General features: G+C 42.1%; 1 protein-coding gene and 1 pseudogene across 1 annotated transcript in view; both read right to left on the reverse strand.

Moving 5' to 3' along the window:
• LVRN (laeverin) overlaps window positions 1-22,205 on the reverse strand; it is a 123,545-nt gene that overhangs the window by 73,280 nt on the left and 28,060 nt on the right. Inside the window, exon 2 of the mRNA XM_044275909.1 lies at window positions 8,001-8,143. Within this exon, the coding sequence (XP_044131844.1) occupies window positions 8,001-8,143 (143 nt within the window). The remainder of the gene's footprint in view (window positions 1-8,000; window positions 8,144-22,205) is intronic.
• LOC122925245 lies at window positions 10,522-10,623 on the reverse strand (annotated as a pseudogene).

A 22,205-nucleotide genomic window follows, 5' to 3' on the forward strand; every position in this document is an offset into this window, starting at 1 on the left:
TCCTGTCCTCTGCACAGGTCACAGAACATGCCTAGAAAGCTCTCCCATGGAAGTCAATAAGAGCAGCTCCTGTCCATTGTGTCTATGTGTCCACGGATGGCATGAGGATAGGTCATCAACATCAATATTAAAATCCCGGGCAACACCTTTAACTAGGACTTAGTTTGGTTTCATATGGGCACTGTCACTTGTTTTATGAGTCAACCTGGCAAAATATGTGGGGATCATGTCTGATAACGTATAGGTAGTATAGCCGGTATTATGTGAGCTCTCTGGCTGCTCTTCACTATAACTGGCGCTATACTCTAAAGTATTTATTATTGTGCATTTTCTATGTCTGGTATTATTTTATGTGAAATATGGTTGATATACAGTGGAGGAAATAATTATTTGACCCCTCACTGATTTTGTAAGTTTGTCCAATGACAAAGAAATGAAAAGTCTCAGAACAGTATCATTTCAATGGTAGGTTTATTGTAACAGTGGCAGATAGCACATCAAAAGGAAAATCGAAAAAATAACTTTAAATAAAAGATAGCAACTGATTTGCATTTCATTGAGTGAAATAAGTATTTGAACCCTCTAACAAAAAAAGACTTAATACTTGGTGGAAAAACCCTTGTTTGCAAGCACAGAGGTCAAACGTTTCTTGTAATTGATGACCAAGTTTGCGCACATTTTAGGAGGAATGTTGGTCCACTCCTCTTTGCAGATCATCTCTAAATCCCTAAGGTTTCGAGGCTGTCTCTGTGCAACTCTGAGCTTGAGCTCCCTCCATAGGTTTTCGATTGGATTAAGGTCCGGAGACTGACTAGGCCACTCCATGACCTTAATGTGCTTCTTCTTGAGCCACTCCTTTGTTGCCTTTGCTGTATGTTTTGGGTCATTGTCGTGCTGGAACACCCATCCACGACCCATTTTCAGTTTCCTGGCAGAGGGAAGGAGGTTGTCGCTCAGGATTTCACGATACATGGCTCCGTCCATTTTCCCGTTTATGCGAATAAGTTGTCCTGTGCCCTTAGCAGAAAAACACCCCCAAAGCAAAATGTTTCCACCCCCATGCTTGACGGTGGGGACGGTGTTTTGGGGGTCATAGGCAGCATTTTTCTTCCTCCAAACACAGCGAGTTGAGTTAATGCCAAAGAGCTCTATTTTGGTCTCATCAGACCACAGCACCTTCTCCCAGTCACTCTCTGAATCATTCAGGTGTTCATTGGCAAACTTCAGACGGGCCTGCACATGTGCCTTCCTGACCTGGGGGACCTTGCGAGCCCTGCAGGATTTTAATCCATTGCGGTGTAATGTGTTTCCAATGGTTTTCTTGGTGACTGTGGTCCCTGCTAATTTGAGGTCATTAACTAACTCCTCCCGTGTAGTTCTAGGATGCTTTTTCACCTTTCTCAGAACCATTGACACCCCACGAGGTGAGATCTTGCGTGGAGCCCCAGAGCGAGGTCGATTGATGGTCATTTTGTGCTCCTTCCATTTTCGAACAATCGCACCAACAGTTGTCACCTTCTCTCCCAGCTTCTTGCTAATGGTTTTGTAGCCCATTCCAGCCTTGTGCAGGTCTACAATTTTGTCTCTGACATCCTTGGACAGCTCTTTGGTCTTTCCCATGTTGGAGAGTTTGGAGTCTGCTTGATTGATTGATTCTGTGGACAGGTGTCTTTTATACAGGTGACTAGTTAAGACAGGTGTCCTTAATGAGGGTGACTAATTGAGTAGAAGTGTCTAACCACTCTGTGGGAGCCAGAACTCTTAATGGTTGGTAGGGGTTCAAATACTTATTTCACTCAATGAAATGCAAATCAGTTGCTATCTTTTATTTAAAGTTATTTTTTCGATTTTCTGCCACTGTTACAATAAACCTACCATTGAAATGATACTGTTCTGAGACTTTTCATTTCTTTGTCATTGGACAAACTTACAAAATCAGTGAGGGGTCAAATAATTATTTCCGCCACTGTAATTATATGGTTACTACTGTATGTTTGGTAATATTATATTTGCACTACTCCGTCTGTTCCATTCCTTTTAAATTTCTGTTATATTAGTAATCCACAGTTTACAAAAAAAAGTATGAATGAAAAATGGTCTCCAAAGGTAGATTAAAGAGCATCTGTCAGCAGATTTGTGCCTATGACACTGGTTGACCTGTTACATGTGCACTTGGCAGCTGAAGGCGTCTGTGTTGGTCCCATATTCATATGTGCCCACATTGCTGAGAAAAATTATGTTTTATTATATGCAAATGAGCCTCCAGGAGCAACGTGGGCATTGCCATTACACCTAGAGTCTCTGTTCTGACCACCTAACCCTGTCAATCAAAGTACAGAGGGCGCAGCAGTTGCAGTGAGAGCAGAGTCTCTAGGTGTAATGGCAGCAACCTTGGCCATTTACATATATTACAACTTTTATTCTCCGCAATATGGGCACATATGAACATGGGACTAACTCAGATGCCTTCAGCTGCCAAGTGCACATGCAACAGGCAGGGGTACACCACTAATGAGGCGAGGTGAGGCAAGAGGGGGCAGCAAAAGGGCCATGAGCGCTTCCATTGTGAAAAACGCTCATCTCTGCATATTAAACCGCATCACTGTACCCAGGACAGCAATACAGCTGAATGCTGTGATGGGGCACTGGAGCGGTGTCTCCCTGGACCACCGTTTCCTCTAATAGGCTTTAGGCCTAGTTCCTGTAGCCTATCAGAGGCTGGCATCATCATTATCGCGCTACCTGAGCCGGCTGCATCGCTGACAGCAGAATGGAGGTAAGTATTTGAATTTATTATGTTTATTTGGCCACAATGTGGTGGGGGTCATTATTTTGTAGTTGGAGAAAGCACTATGGGGACATGGCGGCAGTAAAAAGGAGCATTTTTGTAATGGCACGCATTATAAGGGGGCCACTATGGGGACATTTGTTGTACTGGGGGCACTAAAAGTGGGTATTTTTTTGTACTGACATACATTATAAGGGAGCATTTGTTTTGTACTGGCACATAACGGGGCATTTTTTGTACTTAATGTACATTGTAAGGGAGCTTTTTTGTACTGGCACACATTATAAGGGAGAATGTTTGTACCGGCACACATTGCAAGAGGGAATTATTTTAGTGGCAGACATTATAATGGGGTATTTTTTTGTACAGGCACAGATTATAGGAGGAATTATTACTACTGGGGGCATTTTTACTTCTAGAGACAAAATGAGGGACATTATTACTATTGAGTGTACTGTTACCACATGTTGAATTTGGGCAGGGAATTATTACTATTGGTGGGACTTTTGGGAGGACTGTTACATGGGAGAAACCCTGGCACAGTATCAGCTTAGCACAATTATTTTTGGAGGACACTATGTTTACGGCACTATACGTTTCAGAACAGAACACTGTGATTTTTTAGAGCAAGTATCTGTGTGGTACTAGTGTTTTCAGGGGGATTATCTGTTTCTGCAGTATTGTATTGGGAAGCACAGTGGGCACAGTATTAGAGGTGGCAGGATGGGGTTTTCAGTAGGTGGGGAGGAGGATGGAAAAGTAGTTGTCAAACTCTGCAGAGACATGAGATGGATGAAATAAATAATCATGGTGGTCTGGTCTCAATTGAGAAGATAAACAAAGAGAACGTCTACATCAGAAGAGACATCACTGGATGTAAGAGGTACGTGGCGTTGTATTACCCTGTATGTTTTGTAGCTCTCTATGTAATGTTTTCCAAGTATGACTTTAACAGCAGGGCTGAAGGGAAGGGGTTAGGTTTAGAAATTGGCGTGGGTGGGGGGCGTGCCACCCTGGCAACAGGTCAACCAGTTTGAAAGGTACATATCTGCTGACAGATGCCTTTTAAGTGTAGGGCTACATGGAGCATGGAGGATTAAGTGAATGAGGTCACGCTGTGACCCACTGATTGCCGTGACCACAACAGTCACAAGAAATCCAGCATGTCTGAATTTCTTGTGCCTGTCATGTCACACTTGTGGGCTTCAATGTGATCCGATTCACTCCCATTAATGCTACTGTGCCATCTTTGCCAGTGCAACATGTGCTGTGGCCAAAGTTTTTGAGTAGCCCTAGCCTAAAGTCAAACATACTACCTGACAGCTCAATTTAGGCAGTGTGTCCCAAACATACTGTCAGACATGACTGAGCTGTTCAGATGACAGCTGCACTGACCCTGTGCTGCAAGAAGGGAAAGGGACATGCAGCTGACTAGCAGCTGACAGAAACAAAACCACTACATACCCTGAAGACATACATGAACATATGCACAGTCAATGCATAAAGACACACATACTACATACAGCACCCACACACTGTTTTTCTTACTAACATTTGTATTATAATTGGAATCAATTTAAAGTGTACTGGTAATATTAGTAAGCTAAAATAACTAAACTTAGGATATGGCTCAGCAAACTGAAAATCTACAATGTAATGTGCCCCAAACTTTGTCTATGTATTTATACTGGCCCCTTAATTTCATATGCATATAATACTTGTATAGCTTTCTATAGAGGGGAGCCACACCAGTGAGTTACAGTCTTCTCACGCTGGAGCGTCATGCAATGCTTATTATTTCCAGGCAGGATCCAATTAAAAATGGCATTTACATTTATACCGCAAAAGAAGTTACCACTCATAACACTTGAGCAACTTTACCAGTTTTTGCTATGTGCATGAATTAGTCATTTAATTAAAGCGTTCTGCTTTCAGAATATACAATTGTGCATCATAAACAGGAACGCTACTCTAAAGCTTGAGAAAATGTCTTTTCAAAATAAAAACTTTAATAAAATGTGAACATAAAATGTTAGGAAACTATCTGTACTACCTGTGTATAACGGCTTGCAACAGAGCGTCCTTATATTGCAGGCCATTACACTGGATGCTGCTTACTCACAATGTTTTTTCTATGTATGAAATAATCTCATTCTACAAAAGCAGGACTGGTCCGAGTGGACTAATTTCAGTGCAGGTTTTGCCACAGATCTCACCCATGCCATGCGCAAGGTGTAATATTTGCAGAAAATCTTGAATTATTTTTTACATTGGATAGGGCAGGCTGCTGACAAAGGGTTATCAGGAATAGAAAACCATGACTCTTTTCTTCTACCCTTGTCCATAGGTTGTGTTTAGTATTGCAGCATTAAAATAAATGCATCCTTTACTGAAATGGATGTGGTGCCCGTTGAGGACTTGGCAGTCATCACAATAGAGGAGATAATCAACGGCTCTTCATGTTAGTTTGCTCTTAAAGAAATAGTCTTGATTAGTAAACCAAATAATTTCTAATGTTGATCCAGTTCAAAATGGCTGGCGTATTGTGAGGTAACGGTAATCGTACACCATAACAGGAGATTTTGGTCCTTTATGGACCTTCATCAACAGTAAATCTGTATTAAGCAAGAAGTATGTGAGGAGATCCAGGAAGGCATTACATACTCCTTGCTTAAAACAGATTTACTGTTGATGAAGGTCCATAAAGGAGCAAAGCGTTTGGTTATTCTGTGTGATTACTGTTACCTCATAATATACCAGCCATTTTGGCCTGGATCAGCTTTGGAAATTATTTGGTTTGGTAATAAAGACTATTTCTTTAGTCCCCAGTCACTTGGATGCAGTGGTGGACACAACCCATGTGTCAGATCCCGTGGGGTTCGCAATGGACCCCACTGAATTGTGATAGGGTCACTTGGGGTTCCATCACAGTTTCTGTCATTTTAACAGCATCAATATTGGTCCATGCTGTACTATTGTTGCCATTAAATCTGATAAAACAGCTTACAGAAGCCTTTCTAGAGATCAGTTCAGCAGGAGGCTTCCTGCATCAGGCTTTAGTTGATTTTTTTACTCACTTATACAGTGCTGACATATTCTGCAGCACTTTACAAAAATCATCACTTGCTGTTTCCTATCTGAGACTATCCAGTATGTCAATGTTCCCTTGGAGTTTCAAGTGGGTGCACTCAATTTGTAGAAAATCTCCAAGCATGTTCTGCTGGAATTGCCTTGGCTCTATCTACACAGTCGAGTCTGGCTCTCGACTGGAACTCTGCACAGATTTTTTGTTGGGGTTTTGCCTGTCACTCCCAATGCTTAACTACTGTGCAGCATGTCTGGAATACTCCCACACCTGCCAAAGGACCTTTGATGATGTAATTTTCTAACTTCATTTAGAAGGACCTGCGCTGACGTCACCAAACTTCATCAAAGGTCCTTTGGCAGGTCCTAAAAGAAGAAGAAAGAAGAAGATGCCGGTTGCGCGAAAAACAGGATGAGGTGAGTTAATTTTTCTTTATTTTTTAACCCCAAAAGCCACACTTTACTAAGTATTCTGTATTAAGAATGCTATTTTTTTCCCTTATAACCAAGTTATAAGGGAAAATAATAAAATATACAGAACACCTAACCCAAACCTGAACTTCAGTGAAGAAGTTCGAGTCTGAGTACCAGAGTCAGTTTTTTATTACGTGCGTGCAAAACGCATTGCACCCGTGCGATAAAAACTGAACATCGGAACGCAATTGCAGTCATAACTGATGTCACGGCTGAGGATGGGGAAAACCCTCAGCCGTGCGATGACGGAAGATGTTAGTGGCTGCTCGGCCAGGACGACAGAATAAGGGAGCAGGTCACCTTGTAACGCATCCCTAATCCGACCCTAACTCCTAGCTGCATGAGCCGACCTTGAAGGTAGGAGGGCCCATGCTCAGGAACCTCGGATCCCTACTCACCCTCCGCCGATCCCTGAACTAGGAGCTGGGTAGACCCCCTGTTCCTCCTGGAAGCGGAGAAACAGGAGTCTAAAACTGGCCAAGCTGCAATGGGATGTAACCATAAACAGACTATGGATATGGCAGGAGAGTGAAAGACTTCCACCTCTACCTGCCACAGACACACTGACTGGATCCCTGGACACAAGTGCTGGCTGTCCACACACAAACATAAAAAGACACAGCACACATAAACACACAGGGACCCAGAACCATAGCTGCTATAATAACAGACACCACATAGACATAAACTTAACATCACATAAACATATAGTATCACAATTTATGACCACAAGGGTGGCCCTCACTGGCAGATGGTATATGGGACCATGAGAGTGCCTCCAGCTTACTACAAGGCTGGAGTACCCCTCAGAACTCAGGTCTCAACTGAGGTTAAATAGCCCATGTAGCCACACCCACACAGACACACCCAGTGCACACACACTAGGAAGGGAATTAACCCTTCACACACCAGGGAAGGGAAGACAGCAACTAAAAGGGGAATACACACAATAAACCCCATGCACACCAGACAAGGAAAGTGCACACACAAACACACGTTGCCAAAGACAACCGCATGCATGGACAGCGAGCCGCCCAGCAACCAGCTCAGGCTGCTCCACTGCCCAACAACCACAAGTTGCCAGCGGCAACCACACGTGAGGCAAGATACTAGCCCTCACCTGTGGTTGACAACAATACCACACCGCGGGCAAATGCATGCGGGTCCCAAGGAGTCACAACCATGACCATGGTCGTGACAACTGACTGCAATTGGGTACCTACTCGCACAATTTTCCCTGATCGCAGATGCAACGCATCCCGACCTAATCTGGGCACCCTCGTCTGCAAGGGGCCTAAATGTTGATGTAATCTGACTATGCTGTCTTCCAGGAAAACCCTTTAAAAAAAAAGTTTGGCAGGAACCTGACACCAGAGAACAGGTTTTCTTTCCCTAATGAAAATAATGGCAAACAGCAGCTCTATAGTGTAAGACACTATAAAACTACTATTTCTCCAGTGTCAGGACTTGTCTCAGCTTCATGGACCTGTAAAAATATGATGTACAGTAGAAAAGGACTTTGTGGGTTCATTGTGGGTTTTAGTGGAATAAGCGTTAAACCCACACATTATCTCAATCATTCAACCTAAAATTTACTATGCTGATGTAAAATATGTCTTAGGAAATAAATACAATCATAACATTTTGCACGTACCTATAGCTGGCATATTAGATAACGCCACGTAGCTTGAATTGTGCACAATTCTAGTTTTAAAAGTTGCTTTAAATGCAGGTTCATCAAAGCACGGGTAAACTGTCCGAGCAGATGTCGGCTCCAGTTCTGATGCAACCAGGACCCTGTGGATAGAAACTGTGACAGTGATCATGACCTCATGCATCATGTGTATGAAATGTTTATAGACTGGAAGGCAAACAGAGAATGCTATAACAATCAGACAGTATGATGTGTATATATTTCTATCATTTTCAGTAAATGATGTGGATTTTATTTCTCTTAAAATGGAACAACTAAGGTCATATAGAACTTTACAGTTTTCTCAGAAGGGTGGAATTTCTTTCAAACTCTCCTTTTTTATATATACTACATCTTTAGGGAGTGAGGTCACTTTATAATCTCACTATTTGGAATATCAACTGATTGTTTCAGTTCCTTCAAATTTTCAAGACTTTCTGTCTGGGAATTGTTTAAGTCCAGAGGCTGGAAACCTGTTCCTGTAATGTAAGCCAGATTCATGTGCACCATGTAGGTTCCTACACACACAAGAATTTTACCAGTAAAAAAACCCCACAAAAATATGCACAATTGCTTCTTTGCCACTTGCTGTTCTTGCTGTACTTGTTGTGATCTAATATTGCATATTTTAATAAATTTGGCAAATGTTTTTGTGTAGAGATGTTAATCTAGTTTTTAAATTCCATCCCCCTACTGCAGATTACTTTTTTGCAATTTTGAAACTTTTAAGACGCTAGTATAACCATGTGTTTTGTTTTTTTTTGCTTTTTTTTTGCCACCTGTGTTTTTCGTCAAGTTTTTGTGGCATTTTTTGCTGGTATCTTTTGCAACAATACGCTTACCCACTTGTGTTTTCTTCATAAAATTTTTCTCCTATTAGAGAAGATAATGTGAAAATGTCTTAAAAATGTAAAGGTCTCCGATATAAAGAAGTTATAAAGGCAAAAGACTATACCTGATATATGTGTTTTGAGGATGGAAAGAACGTGTATTCTATCGCAACACAATCTTTCCCGTTGATAAATGACCCCCACAGAATAATAAAATATAAGCTAAATGAAGTGATAACATCAAAAGGGAAATATGCAACTGGTGGCATTGTGCTATACTGAAATTAGGTTCATTTCTCTTGTAAATTCTCAATGAAAGAAACAAAATTAAAGTTAATTTAAGACCACTATAATGTAATCATGGAAATATGCTTGTGCACAGCCTGTACCAAGAACAAAGTGGAAGTTTAATCCTCCCAAATCTTTGAATAATGCACAGCTTTGTGAAAATATCTATCAGGTTATCTGCCCCGAGCTGTTCTGAAATAACAGCCACTGTGTGGGCAGTTAACTCTTTGCATTTTATACATTTTTTTTATTTTTTTGTCCAGGGCTATAATTTTAAGATTTTGCTAAGATTGTGAAGTTGTGAACATTATTCTTTGCGAGCTAATGACTTTGTACCTTGTAGAGTTTTAATCCTATAACCCTTTAAGTATGGATTACAGTATATTATTTATACGACTCAAAGTAGATTGGATTTTATTCTCGAGGAACACGCTTTTCTAAAGTGCAATTTTCACATTTTTGTTTAAAACTTTATTGCTTTGTGACATTAAAACCATCTTTCCACATAAGTGGTTTCTCATCTGAGCATATCATAAAATAAACACTTAGTCCTGTCTCCGATCGTTGGTAAAGGATCCAGTGAATTAAAGGCTGGAGTATTTACTGCAGATGTCATCTATACACAGGCTGATTTACTAATACACATATCCATTCCCTGGGAAAGTACATTAGAAATTCATACGTTCCAAGATATTTATAAGTCGGAATCATTAAGTGATGAGAATATCTGGTAAGATGTCTCACATAGATGGGATCACGTACATTGGTTCTCGCATAGTCAAAACTGTAGAAATGACCTATATCTGAGTAAGGCTTTGCTTACTTTTGCTATTTTCACTTTCTGCCAGGAGTTCCAGTATTTGTGACAGCGGGAACAGCTCAGTCTGAAGTGCTAGTCTTCCTTTCAAAAATACCAGAAGTCCAGAACCTGACAGACTACTTTCTTAGTTAATGTAAGTCATGAAGATCCATTGGCTTCAATTAGAAAACAGATTCATCATAGCTGTCATGAACACGACCTGCCTAATATTCACCCACAGTGGACACAGTGAGATACAGTGATCTAGTTTAGATGTCACCTCTACACTTAAAGGAACGCTTAATCTAGAACTAAGTCAACTAAGACAAAAGTCAACAGGAGATAATTTTGCAGGATGTCATGGAGAAATCCTGCAGAGAACATGGTGTTAATCTCCTGCTCATCTGTTCCATGTCACAGTACATTTAGAGTCATCTTATTGCTTGCTCTGGCATTGTAGCCTTTTTTGCTAGAGCGTTCCTGCATATCTAATGCCACTAGGATCTAGGAATTTTAAGAAACAGCAAACTAAGCTGTAGAAACCAGTGTCAGGCAGCTGCTGCCAAGGCCAATAAGATGATGGCCAAAAAAACTCAGTTTTGCTCCTCTCCACGGAAATCTTTAGTAAAAGGCGAAAGATTTATACATTCTGAAGAGATACTCTGGTTTCTCTTCAGAATGTATTAATAAGATAATGCAGGATAACTTGCAGGATAACAGGCCGAACTGGATGGACAAATGTCGTTTTTCGGCCTTATGTACTTTGTTAACTATGTTACTTGGTTTCTGCAAAGGCTGCTTCATTTCATCTTGTGCAGGTCCTAAAATCTGACAAGTATACTGCTGTGTGCATATTTCTTTTTTGATGTTTCATTCTGCAAGCCGTGAATCCTGCTTATATCATCAGCGTCCTTAACTTGGTTCCAGATATGTCTAAGGGCGATTATAAGCTGTTAAAGGTCATGCGATAAAACTCTCTCTGAACTTTTTAAGTAATAACAGATTAATGCCCTTCATTTTAACTTTAACAATACATTTGCCACAAATGATCTAAAGTGTTTGACCCAGAAACCTTTTGAAATGCTGCTTGTTCTTAGAAATAATGTTCATTTGCAAAACCTCATCAGATATATAAATATAAATAAATATATATACATATATATATATATATATATATATATATATATACAGCACAGACCAAAAGTTTGGACACACCTTCTCATTCAAAGAGTTTTCTTTATTTTCATGACCATGAAAATTGTAGATTTACACTGAAGGCATCAAAACTATAAATTAACACATGTGGAATTATATACATAACAAAAAAGTTGGAAACTGAAAATATGTAATATTCTAGGTTCTTCAAAGTAGCCACCTTTTGCTTTGATTACTGCTTTGTACACTCTTAGCATTCTCTTGATGAGCTTCAAGAGGTAGTCACCTGAAATGGTTTTCACTTCGCAGGTGTGCCCTGTCAGGTTTAATAGGTGGGATTTCTTGCCTTATAAATGGGGTTGGAACCATCAGTTGCGTTGTGGAGAAGTCAGGTGGATACACAGCTGATAGTCCTACTGAATAGACTGTTAGCTGCTTTTTTCTTGCCATAATACAAATTCTAAGTAAAGAAAAACGAGTGGCCATCATTACTTTAAGAAATGAAAGTCAGTCAGTCCGAAAAATTGGGAAAACTTTGAAAGTGTCCCCAAGTGCAGTCACAAAAACCATCAAGCGCTACAAATAAACTGGCTCACATGCGGACCGCCCCAGGAACGGAAGACCAAGAGTCACCTCTGCTGCGGAGGATAAGTTCATCCGAGTCACCAGCCTCAGAAATCGCAGGTTAACAGGAGCTCAGATTAGAGACCAGGTCAATGCCACACAGAGTTCTAGCAGCAGACACATCTCTAGAACAACTGTTAAGAGGAGACTGTGTGAATCAGGTCTTCATGGTAGAATATCTGCTAGGAAACCACTGCTAAGGACAGGCAACAAGCAGAAGAGACTTGTTTGGGCTAAAGAACACAAGGAATGGACATTAGACCAGTGGAAATCTGTGCTTTGGTCTGATGAGTAAAAATTTGAGATCTGTGACCAAGGAGCCATCCGGACTACTGAGCTACAGATCCTGGGCGCCTGACCAGGATGCCAGCCTTCTGAGAGAGAGAGGGATAGCTTAGGTCTTTCCTCAGCATCAAACCCTACTTCTGCCAGGGAGAAGACGGGAGAAACCAGTTCTATGTCTCACCTATATTGTTTTGCACCCAAATTCCTCCAGTAAAGATGCGCCCTAGTTTATTGCAGACCCTGACACTCTGGAATTATTTCCCATAGGGGTGCACATGCCTTAACATCCCTTCCAGAGAGCAGCAACACGTGGTGACACCTCGACAGTGTTCGGGGGGGGGGGGGGCCCAGCATAGTGTTGGGGCCACCCCAAACCCAGCCACTGCGCCCCTTCCCCCACAGACCCTATAGCAGCTGCATGGTCTGCCTCCATTGGAGGTAAGCTATTAAATCCTACTGTACATTCGAAATTGTTATCCTAAGAAGCCTCCAGGAATAACACTTTTTATGGAATTTCCTGGGACCCCCCGCTGATCAGCTATTTGAGAAGGCACCGGTGCTCACAGTTACACTGCGGACTTCCCTCTGTTCACCAACCACAGCCCTGCACATTGTATACTAGCTGTAAAACAAAATTAGGGGACTGCGCTGCTCTCCTATATGATATACACCCCTGAAGAAGGAGGGACGAAACCTAGGTTGGGCGGACTCTGGGAAACAGGAATTTTATATCTGATATGCCTTGTTTTAATCAACTCTTGTGGTGTAGAATAAGTTAATCTTTTAGCCCGAAAGTGCCTACGGTGCCTCTCTATTTTGCTCCCTTATTCCTGACATTTTAGGTTGACGTGGAAAAAACGTGGAGCAACACTGCAACGGGACATAGTAGCAGAGTTTGCCAGCATAAGGAAGAAAAATTTGAGGACATTTCTGACTTCCAACTTATCTTCCTTGTTTGTGAATTCCAGGAGAGCAGTGCAGTTCCCTAACTTTGTTTTACTTGTCTAATATGAATTGAACCCACTTGTTACCGATGAATGTGATGTTACATGGCCTAGGCAAAAGTAGAGAAGGCCACTACGTTACTGCAAGGACGGTGCCTTCTCAAACAGCTGATTGGTGGGTGCCTAGTGTGTTGGACTCCCTAAAGGCAGCAGAATCCACTAATATGGCAGTGACTGCGCTGACAACTTGGACAGGCTTAAGCTTGCACCCCCAAGAATTGGCAGGCGCCTTGAGTTGTTTTTTGGCCATATATTCTGTTGTTGATGTTTGACAACGGAGAGGAGGAGGAAGAGAAGTAGTCTGAGCGAGAAAAGCAGTAACTTATAATGATGATGACGAGAATACTGTTCTGCATGTGGAAGCAGCCTGGCTGCTGCAAAGGAGACAGGGAGAAGGTGGACACTCTTGTTTCACCAGCTGCCGGCCATGTTTATTTTCCCACTGGTGATGCCACTTAATGTGGTTCAATAGAACCTTGGTGCCTAAATTTGTGTTTGAACACCCAAGGTTTATTTTAGTCCTGCAGATCTTGCACATAGCAATACTGGCATAGCACTGTGGAGAAAAACTTATAGACGAGAGATACGTAGAGCTAGCAATAACCAAGCTTGGTTTTGGTCTGGCACTTTTTGACCGTGCACCCACAGTATCAATTGCCTCACCATTTCCCCAGCTGATCATAATAGAAGCAGTTCTGGCAAAGCTATTTTTTGATACATTGCTTCTGCTCTTTATTGCCACCCCCCTGCTCCTCTGATGTTACCTCTTCCTCAGCCCCCTGATCCAGCTCCCAAGACCTGTCCAACACACTTTCGTTGTCATCGTCCTTACCATCGACGTTACTTTTATGACATTGATATGTCATTATGGACTACTTGGCCTGCTTCCAGATTCCTTGCTCTGTATTTGCCCCAAGTGCCACTGACCCTACTTCCACATATGTAGCTACAGGTGCCACCACTACTACAAGTACCAACACAGCCATGTATGAAGTCCCCTGCCTCCCCCTGAATCTGCTCCTCATGGCAGTCCAAATGCTGATTGTTATAACACAAGTCATTAACAAAGAAACTATCTTGAGTATCTTCCATAGCACATGGGGTTTTGTTGCCTCTTCTTAAGAAAAATTAAGGTGCCTCACTAGTAGGGGGCAGTGAAGACAGAGAGCATGCGCCCAATCACTTCTGTGGGGTTGCAAGGAGGAGAAGGAGTAGGAGGAATGCTTTGACCTATAGCTTCAAGGCAGACTCTGAGGTAACATCCACATCATTCTGCTGTGACAGAGGAATGACCCGACCAGTCCACAATCTCATCCTCTTTGTCTTCAATAATAATGTGGCACCTATCAGAAACCAGGAGAACTGTGAGCTACTACTACTACTGTCTGGATGCTGGTGTATGGTGCAGATGACGAGGCCTGGGTCTTTCGTTTTGTACTCTTACTATTCCAGACATTTTTTATGAGGACTATAAATGAAAAATTGGGGTACACATATGAAAAAATTGTAGTATTGAAATTGCAAGTGTTTTAAAAAAAATGTAATTTAAAGACAGAGGTGCAATTAAATGCCAATCCCCTTCTGCAAACACACTGTGCACTGGTATTGACAATTTTGGTAATAATACAATGTTTGCAATAAAATGTGTGAACTGTGCATTCAATATCATGGGTATAACAATGCTATTTTTGTAGTAAAATGTTTTTGAACTAAACAGTCTGATGCAGTCTGATGCATTCACTAACACATACTGTATAACAATGTAATCTTTGCAGTAAAATGCCTGAACTATGTGTTCGGTATCACGGGTATAACTACAATTTTGCAGTAAAATGTCTGTAAACTACATGGTCTGTTGCTATAATGCGTTCGCAAAAATGGATATAACAATGCAATATTTGCAGTAAGATGTCTTTGAACTATACTTTCATTATCACAGGTATAAAAATGACATTATTACAGTATTGCTTTTGCTATAACTACCTATTATTTTGTAATAATATGCAATATGTTTAATAACTCATCACTAGCATAAAAATTGCATTATTGAAGTATTGCAGTTGCTGTAACTACCTGTTATCTTGCAGTAATATGCAATAGGTTTAATAACATGAGTATAATGCACTGAAATGTGTTTTTTTTTTTTTTTTTATACCAAAAATGCAGTTGGGTGCTGCTGGCAGCAAAGAGCATGAACTGAGTTTTTTTTTTAAAGCTGTCTGGTTATATTTAGGAAAAATACAATTCCTGCCAGCGCATAACTGGGTGACAGCCCCTTATTCCCTGAAAGCTTTTCCTGACTAAATTCCCTAAAACCTACCCAATTATGTCTTCTTATTCTCTTCCTATACTCTGCTTATAGTGTCCCTGTCATACTACATTAGTGGGTTGTGTCTGTAATATCTTTTTGGCAGACACTGCCATATACCACCCTTCTAGGTCAGAAGCTGTACAAGGATTGCCATTCTATGACATTCTCAGCAAAGGATGTTGATCCTCTGTCTTCTTACTCCTTCATGTTTTTCCCCACCAATATCCACAGTAAAATTATGCTGGACACATTTTTTTACACATCTGAAACAAATCCAAAGATTCTGAATTCGTTTTGAGGATGAGTTTTTCTAGAAGTCTTAATGAATCCCATTAATTTTGAATCAATTTGCTCATCTCTAGTGTACACATATGAAATATTAGGCTTATGGAAAGTCAGATTACATTACATGCTCTCATTTCCTTTCAATCAAATCGAATTGAGAAACAATTTAGCCAGTGTGAGAGTTACTGTAGTCTATCCAACCTGCCTCTTAACTTACCATGCAGCGTGTGAAATGACCCTTGCTAGAGAATCAGAATGGCATGACCATCAACTGCATGATTTTCAACTATTTAAAATGGCATCTAAGGGAACGGTTAATGCAAAAATACATATCATTACTCTAAAAAGTGATTTCCATTATATTATTCAGTTTGCAGTCTCAGCTTAATACAGAAGCAATTATTGTTCAGGAGCCTCTGACTGCTGATAAATAAGCTTAGAGATTTCACAGCATTTCAGTGCTCTTAGAATCTGGAATACTGACACCCCCGAATACCAGTACATACCTCAGAAAAGGTTCTACAGTTTACAGTAAAGTCTGAGATGACAATTTGCAGGGGAATCAACATTTTTCTCTTTCTGAAGTTGCACATACTGTAATAGACAGGAAGCAGTGCTTGGTCTCTAGGGTATATCAGTTGGTGATACTTTCTTGTAGCTGCTTGTTTTTATTGCATTCTATCTATTTGGAATTTATATTTTGCCTATAAAATACCTATACTGTTTTGCTATAATACAGCCCCATTGGAAGATAATCATGCTTGAACTGCCTTTGTGATGCCATGGGAGGGGCAAATCCTTTTTTACAGCACTAAGGCAACAATTAAAGGGGTTATCCTACAAATAAATAAATAAAACTATCTAGAGTAATGCACACCATTAGTGCAAAAAATTCTACTTTCCAGTTTAATTTTTAAAATTTTAATTTTTTTAACTCACCTCTCTGTAGCTCTTCTCTCTTCACAGCTAAGTTGATGCAACTCTCAGGAGTGCACTGAAAGCCCTTCTGTGCAATGCCACCCCTAATTATCTTCTCAACTGTCTAGAGAGAAATATAACTATATATTTCTATGAATTCAGAAGTACAGTTGAATGGATGAAAGATGCCTGGACCACTTCATCTGTTTCTCTATAAGATCAATACACTGGTACTGAGAGGGCAGGAAAACTACTGAGAATTTTAGCCCACTACTGAATGCAGAATAAAAATATTTTAATTACATGTACTGCATATAGCAGTAATACTTTATTTGAAATTCCCTGTTAATTGCATACTAATTACTTTTTGTGGGATAACCCCCTTTAAGTTTTACATCCATGTCCCTTTTATTCTCAATTATTGATTTTTTGCACTATATACACTACTCTAACACAACCTAAAATGCGCTCTAACCTTTACAGGTTAACTTAATGTGACCTTCTCTGCACATGTCCGACTGTTTATTGTCTCAGTACTTTTTGCACAACTTGCTGTTCTCTAACAAGGAGATTAATTGCAAAATTCACAACAGGTGTTTGATCCATGAATCGCCTAATAAATTTCCTGGTTTAATTAGAATTTGTATTTAAACAGTTCTACTCATCATGCTGTTCACATTTTGATATCATAAGACCAAGACAACACCTAACAATTGATCAACAGGACCTCGCCATTGCCAGGCTTCAAGCACGATGTTCTCAAGTGGAAGTGGCCACTGAGCTTAGAGTGTCATCAGTAGGCTGCAACAGAGTTACAGAGAGACTGGAAGAGTTACAGAAAGTCATAGGCCTAGTAATGGACATCCTTTGGCCATATCCCACACTGAAGACTGCTTTATTATGAACAATGCCCTGCGGAGCTGTATGATAATTGCCACAGAACTCCAAGCACATTTAAGGGAGGTGAGAGGCACCCAAGTGTCATGTCGTTAGACCATTCAAAACTGTTTACATCAGCGTCGTTTGCATGCTAGGAGTACGACCTATAAGAGTACTTAACCACATCACCAGGCCAGGTGTCATCATCTTGCATAGGTCAGGGAGCATTTACATTGGACAAGGGACCAGTGGGCTTCAGTGCTGTTCACTGATGAAAGTCGATTCACGCTGAGCAGAAATTATGGCTGCCAACGATGTTGGAGATGTTAAGCATCAGCCACTGTTGTCACCAGATGAGCTTTTGGTGGTGGCGGAGTTACATGTGGGCAGGTGTATCTAGTCAATACAGAACTGCCCTACACTTTTGGGGATAGTGACAAGCTGATATTACTTGAATAACATCATTAATCCAGTCATTGTGCCTTGGCATGAACAACACAGGCCTAATTTCATCTTCGTGGACAATGTGCAAGCTCATCAAGGTCATATCATTAGGGAATGGCTCCTGGAGAGTAGCCTGCACTATCTCCAGACCTGAATCCCATTGAAAACCTACGAAACCAGCTGAGTTGTCGTGTAGAGGCTTGTAACTCTGTACATCAGGACCTTAATGACCTGACGGCTGCTCTTCAAGAAAAGCAGGATGTCATGCCTCAGCAGACAATAGTTCGACTTGTGAACAGCATGAGACGTCGTTCTCAAGCTGTAATTGATGCTTATAGCCACATGACAAGTGATTGAAACATTGACACTTTCTGTGGGGGTATGCCCACCACTGGTGTTGGCTTTTGTTTCAGTAAATAGTTTGAGATGAGGAAATCACTATAGCATGCTTCTACTTAAATGCCCTACTTTCATGATATAATATCACTGTAGTGTGAACGTTTTACGTTTTTCAGAAATCTCACCCGAAAGACAAATATCCCTAACTTTTTGTGAGTAGTGTATATACATATATATATTGTGGGGTTTCGCTCTGGTAGACAGGATTAGTAGACGCAGTATAGAGGCAACAACAAGTTCTTTGGATCAAACAGTTCTGTGTTTTATTCACACTTTAGGGAACTGACAAAACAAGAAATCATAAACAAGCAAAAAGTCACCTTGCGGTGTTGGTGGTAATTCACACCATGTGGCAATTCTGCCTCAAAGAGTCCTTGAGCATAGCAGCACCAACCTGTTTTCATGCCAAACAGGTAACAAGCCTTCATCCAGACACAAGGCTCCCAGATCCCAACACAGAGACCTCTCTTCTGAGCCCAGCTGCCTATTTAAGGACAGCCAGATGCTGCCAAAACCCGGACCGACACTTAATATCTGTTTTCCCAGACCAAACCTCTCACTATGTCACATATTCCCCCTTTGTTTAACCCTGAGGAGGTGAACACACGCCAGACAGTGTACTCGGGACAGGGCATCCACTTTTCCCTGTAACCGGCCAGCCTTGTGTTCCACAAAAAACTTAACGTTTTGTAGGGAGAGAAACCATCGGGTGACCCAGGCATTTCTGTCCTTGGCCTGGCTCATCCACTTGAGAGGGGAGTGGTCAGTCACAAGGCGGAATTTTCTACCCAATAAATAATAGCGGAGAGATTCTAGTGCCCATTTGATAGCCAGGCACTCTCTCTCCACTATACTATACTGGGTATCGGCTGGGGTGAGCAAGACAATGGGATGCTCCTCCCTGTTGACTTCCTGAGACAGTACAGCACAGAGGCCTACTTCAGAGGCATCGGTCTGTACTATAAACTCCCTTTCAAAGTCTGGCGTCACCAAAACTGGGGACCCGCACAGGGACGACTTCTAAGCGGAGAAAGCCTCTTCCGCCTGATCACCCCAGCGAATCATCGTTGACTTGTGTCCCTTAAAGAGTCCTGTCAAGGGCGCGGCTAGAGCAGCAAAGTGGGGAACAAACCTCATGTAATAGCACCCCATTCCTAGGAATGACTTTATTTGCCTAGTGGTGATAGGTTGGGGCCAATTCCGTATCGCCTCTATTTTGTTCACTTCAGATTTAATGACTACGCGCCCAATGACATACCCCAGGTACTTAGTCTCTTCTAACCCTGTCGCACATTTTTTGGGGTTAGCGGTTAGGCCAGCTTTCCGAAGGGAGTCCACTACAGCCTGCACTTTGGGTAGGTGACTTTCCCAGCTGGTACTGCGGATGACAATATCGTCCAGAAAAGCTGAAGCGTACCGACAATGTGGACGAAGCACAATATCCATAAGTCTCTGAAAAGTGGCGGGGACGCCATGCAGACCAAAGGGTAAGACCTTATATTGATACAGCCCCTCAGGCGTAATGAAGGCAGTTTTCTCTTTGGCAGCCTCTGTTAAGGGCACCTGCCAGTACCCTTTCGTGAGGTCTAAAACAGAAAAATACTGGGCATGAGCTCATTCACCCAGGGCATGGGATACACATCGAAATTGGAAACCTCGCTAAGTTTTCGAAAGACGTTACAAAACCGCAACGTCCCGCCCGGCTTGGGTATCAATACTATAGGACTGGCCCAATCACTTTTTGACTCCTCAGTGACGTCTAGCTGCAACATTAGCTGCACCTCCTCCGATATGGCTTGTCGCCGAGCTTCGGGTACCCGGTATGGTTTTAATTGGACTTTTGCTTAAGGCTCAGTGACAAAGTCATGCTGGATTATGGATGTGCATCCAGGGAGGGCCGAGAACACATCCGTGTTCCGAGTAAAGAACTCCCTGTCTTCCTGAGTCTGTTTAGAGGAGAGGCTGTCAGCAATTTTTACTGTGGTTTATAGGAAAATGTTAGAAATTGATGGAAACACCACTAAAATGGTTCTGGAACAGCATGGGGAGGATGTTTGGATGCTCCCAGGTCGCTTCTGGGAACGATGTTGTCCGATTTTAGAGGAAAAATTGATAGGAAACATTCTTTCCTGTATATTTACTTGTATATAAAGTGCAAGTGCTGCCAAGAAATTACAAGGAAGAGGCACTCCGATACAACCTGTATATCACATAAAGTAGGGCCTCATTCCCATTGTGGTACAATTGTTCATGTAGTGGGATTCCTACACTTATAAAGCCTATGCACTAAGAGAAAGGGCTGCCAAAAATTACAAGGAACCAGCACGCCAATACACCCTTTGTTACACAAAAAGGAGGGCATCATACACAACCTTGAAAAATAATGATTGATGGCCTGCTGGTGACCCTCAAAAACATTTGGAGCAAGGGCCTGCTGATCTGACCATATAAAACATTATGGGCAAAGGCCTGCTGATGATTTGGTGACTCTAGATAACCTGGGGATGATAGCACGTCCCCGTAAAGCGACGATCCTTTCAGATGTCTGCCCATTCAACTTTCGATGTTATTTTCTGCCCAAACCATGTAGACCATGGGTAACGGGGGAATCATGGTTCGATTCCGGAGAGGAAGCCTGAGAAACAGCTACGGCTACCACGTCCAAGCAAGGAAGCATGCGCACAAATGACCTATTAGGTATAATTAGGTAAGGGCCTGCAGGTGAGCTGACCCTGTAAAAGATTTTAGGTGCGGGCCTGCTGATGAGCTGACCCTGTAGAATAATATAGGTGAAGGCCTGCTGGTCAGCTGACCTTGTAAAACATTATATGCGAGGGCCTGCTGGTGAGCTGACCCTCTAAAACATTATATGCGAGAGCCTTCAGGTGAGCTGACCTTGTAAAAAATGATATGCAAGGGCATGCAGGTGAGCTGACCCTCTAAAAAATTAAATGTGAGGGCCCTCAGGTGAGTCGACCCTGTAAAAGATTTGAGGTGTGGGCCTGCTGGTGAGCTGACCCTGTAAAATATTTGAGGTGCGGGTCTGCTGGTGAGCTGACCCTGTAAAAGATTTTATGTGTGGGCCTGCTGGTGAGCTGACCAAGTAAAGATTGTAGGTGAGGGCCTGCTGGCGAGCTGCCCGCTAAAAAATTATATGCGAGGGCCTGCAGCTGAGCTGACACTCTAAAAAATTATATGTGAGGGCCTGCAGCTGAGCAGACCCTCTAAAAAATTATATGCGAGGGCCTGCATGTGAGCTGACCCTGTAAAACATATGTAAACGGCATATATGCGAGGGTATAATATGTGACGAATAAGCATATTGATATGATGGAAGAGGAGGAGGAGGATGAGAAAAGGAAGATTCAACCATATACCCTTGTTTGTGGTGGAAGAGGTGCATGGGAATGCAGTGTATTCAGTACATTATAAACAACACATTTAAAGTGCCTTTATGTTCAGCCGCTTTCCTCTGGTGGAGTCGAGAAGTCATGATGAATCCAGGCCTTGTTCATTTTTATAAGAGTCAACTGTTACAATATCACCAGCAGCCAGGGGCGTAGCTATAAATGCATGGGCCCCATAGCAAAAAAAAATTATGGGCCCCCCCCCCCCCCCCCCAGCCCCTACATATCTATCGGGCCTCCCACCACCCCTTCCAGAGCTCCCACCCAAACACCCATCCTAGATCTCCCACCGCCATGAGCAGTTTCACACTTGCAAGTAGTTTCACACTTGTGGCAGGACGGATCCGACAGGCTGTTCAGCCTGTTGGATCCGTCCTGCCGCTATTTCGCCTTGCCGCCACTCCATCCCCATTGACTATAATGGGAACGGGGACAGAGCTCCAGTGCAGCGCGGCAGTGTGCGGTGAAAGGCTGGCGGCCTAAAAGTACTGCAAGTCCGACTTTTTTGTCTGGTGACCTCTCACCGCGCAGTGCCGTG

The sequence above is a fragment of the Bufo gargarizans genome, chromosome 1 (assembly GCF_014858855.1).
Source record: "Bufo gargarizans isolate SCDJY-AF-19 chromosome 1, ASM1485885v1, whole genome shotgun sequence".
Taxonomy (NCBI): Eukaryota; Metazoa; Chordata; class Amphibia; order Anura; family Bufonidae; genus Bufo; species Bufo gargarizans.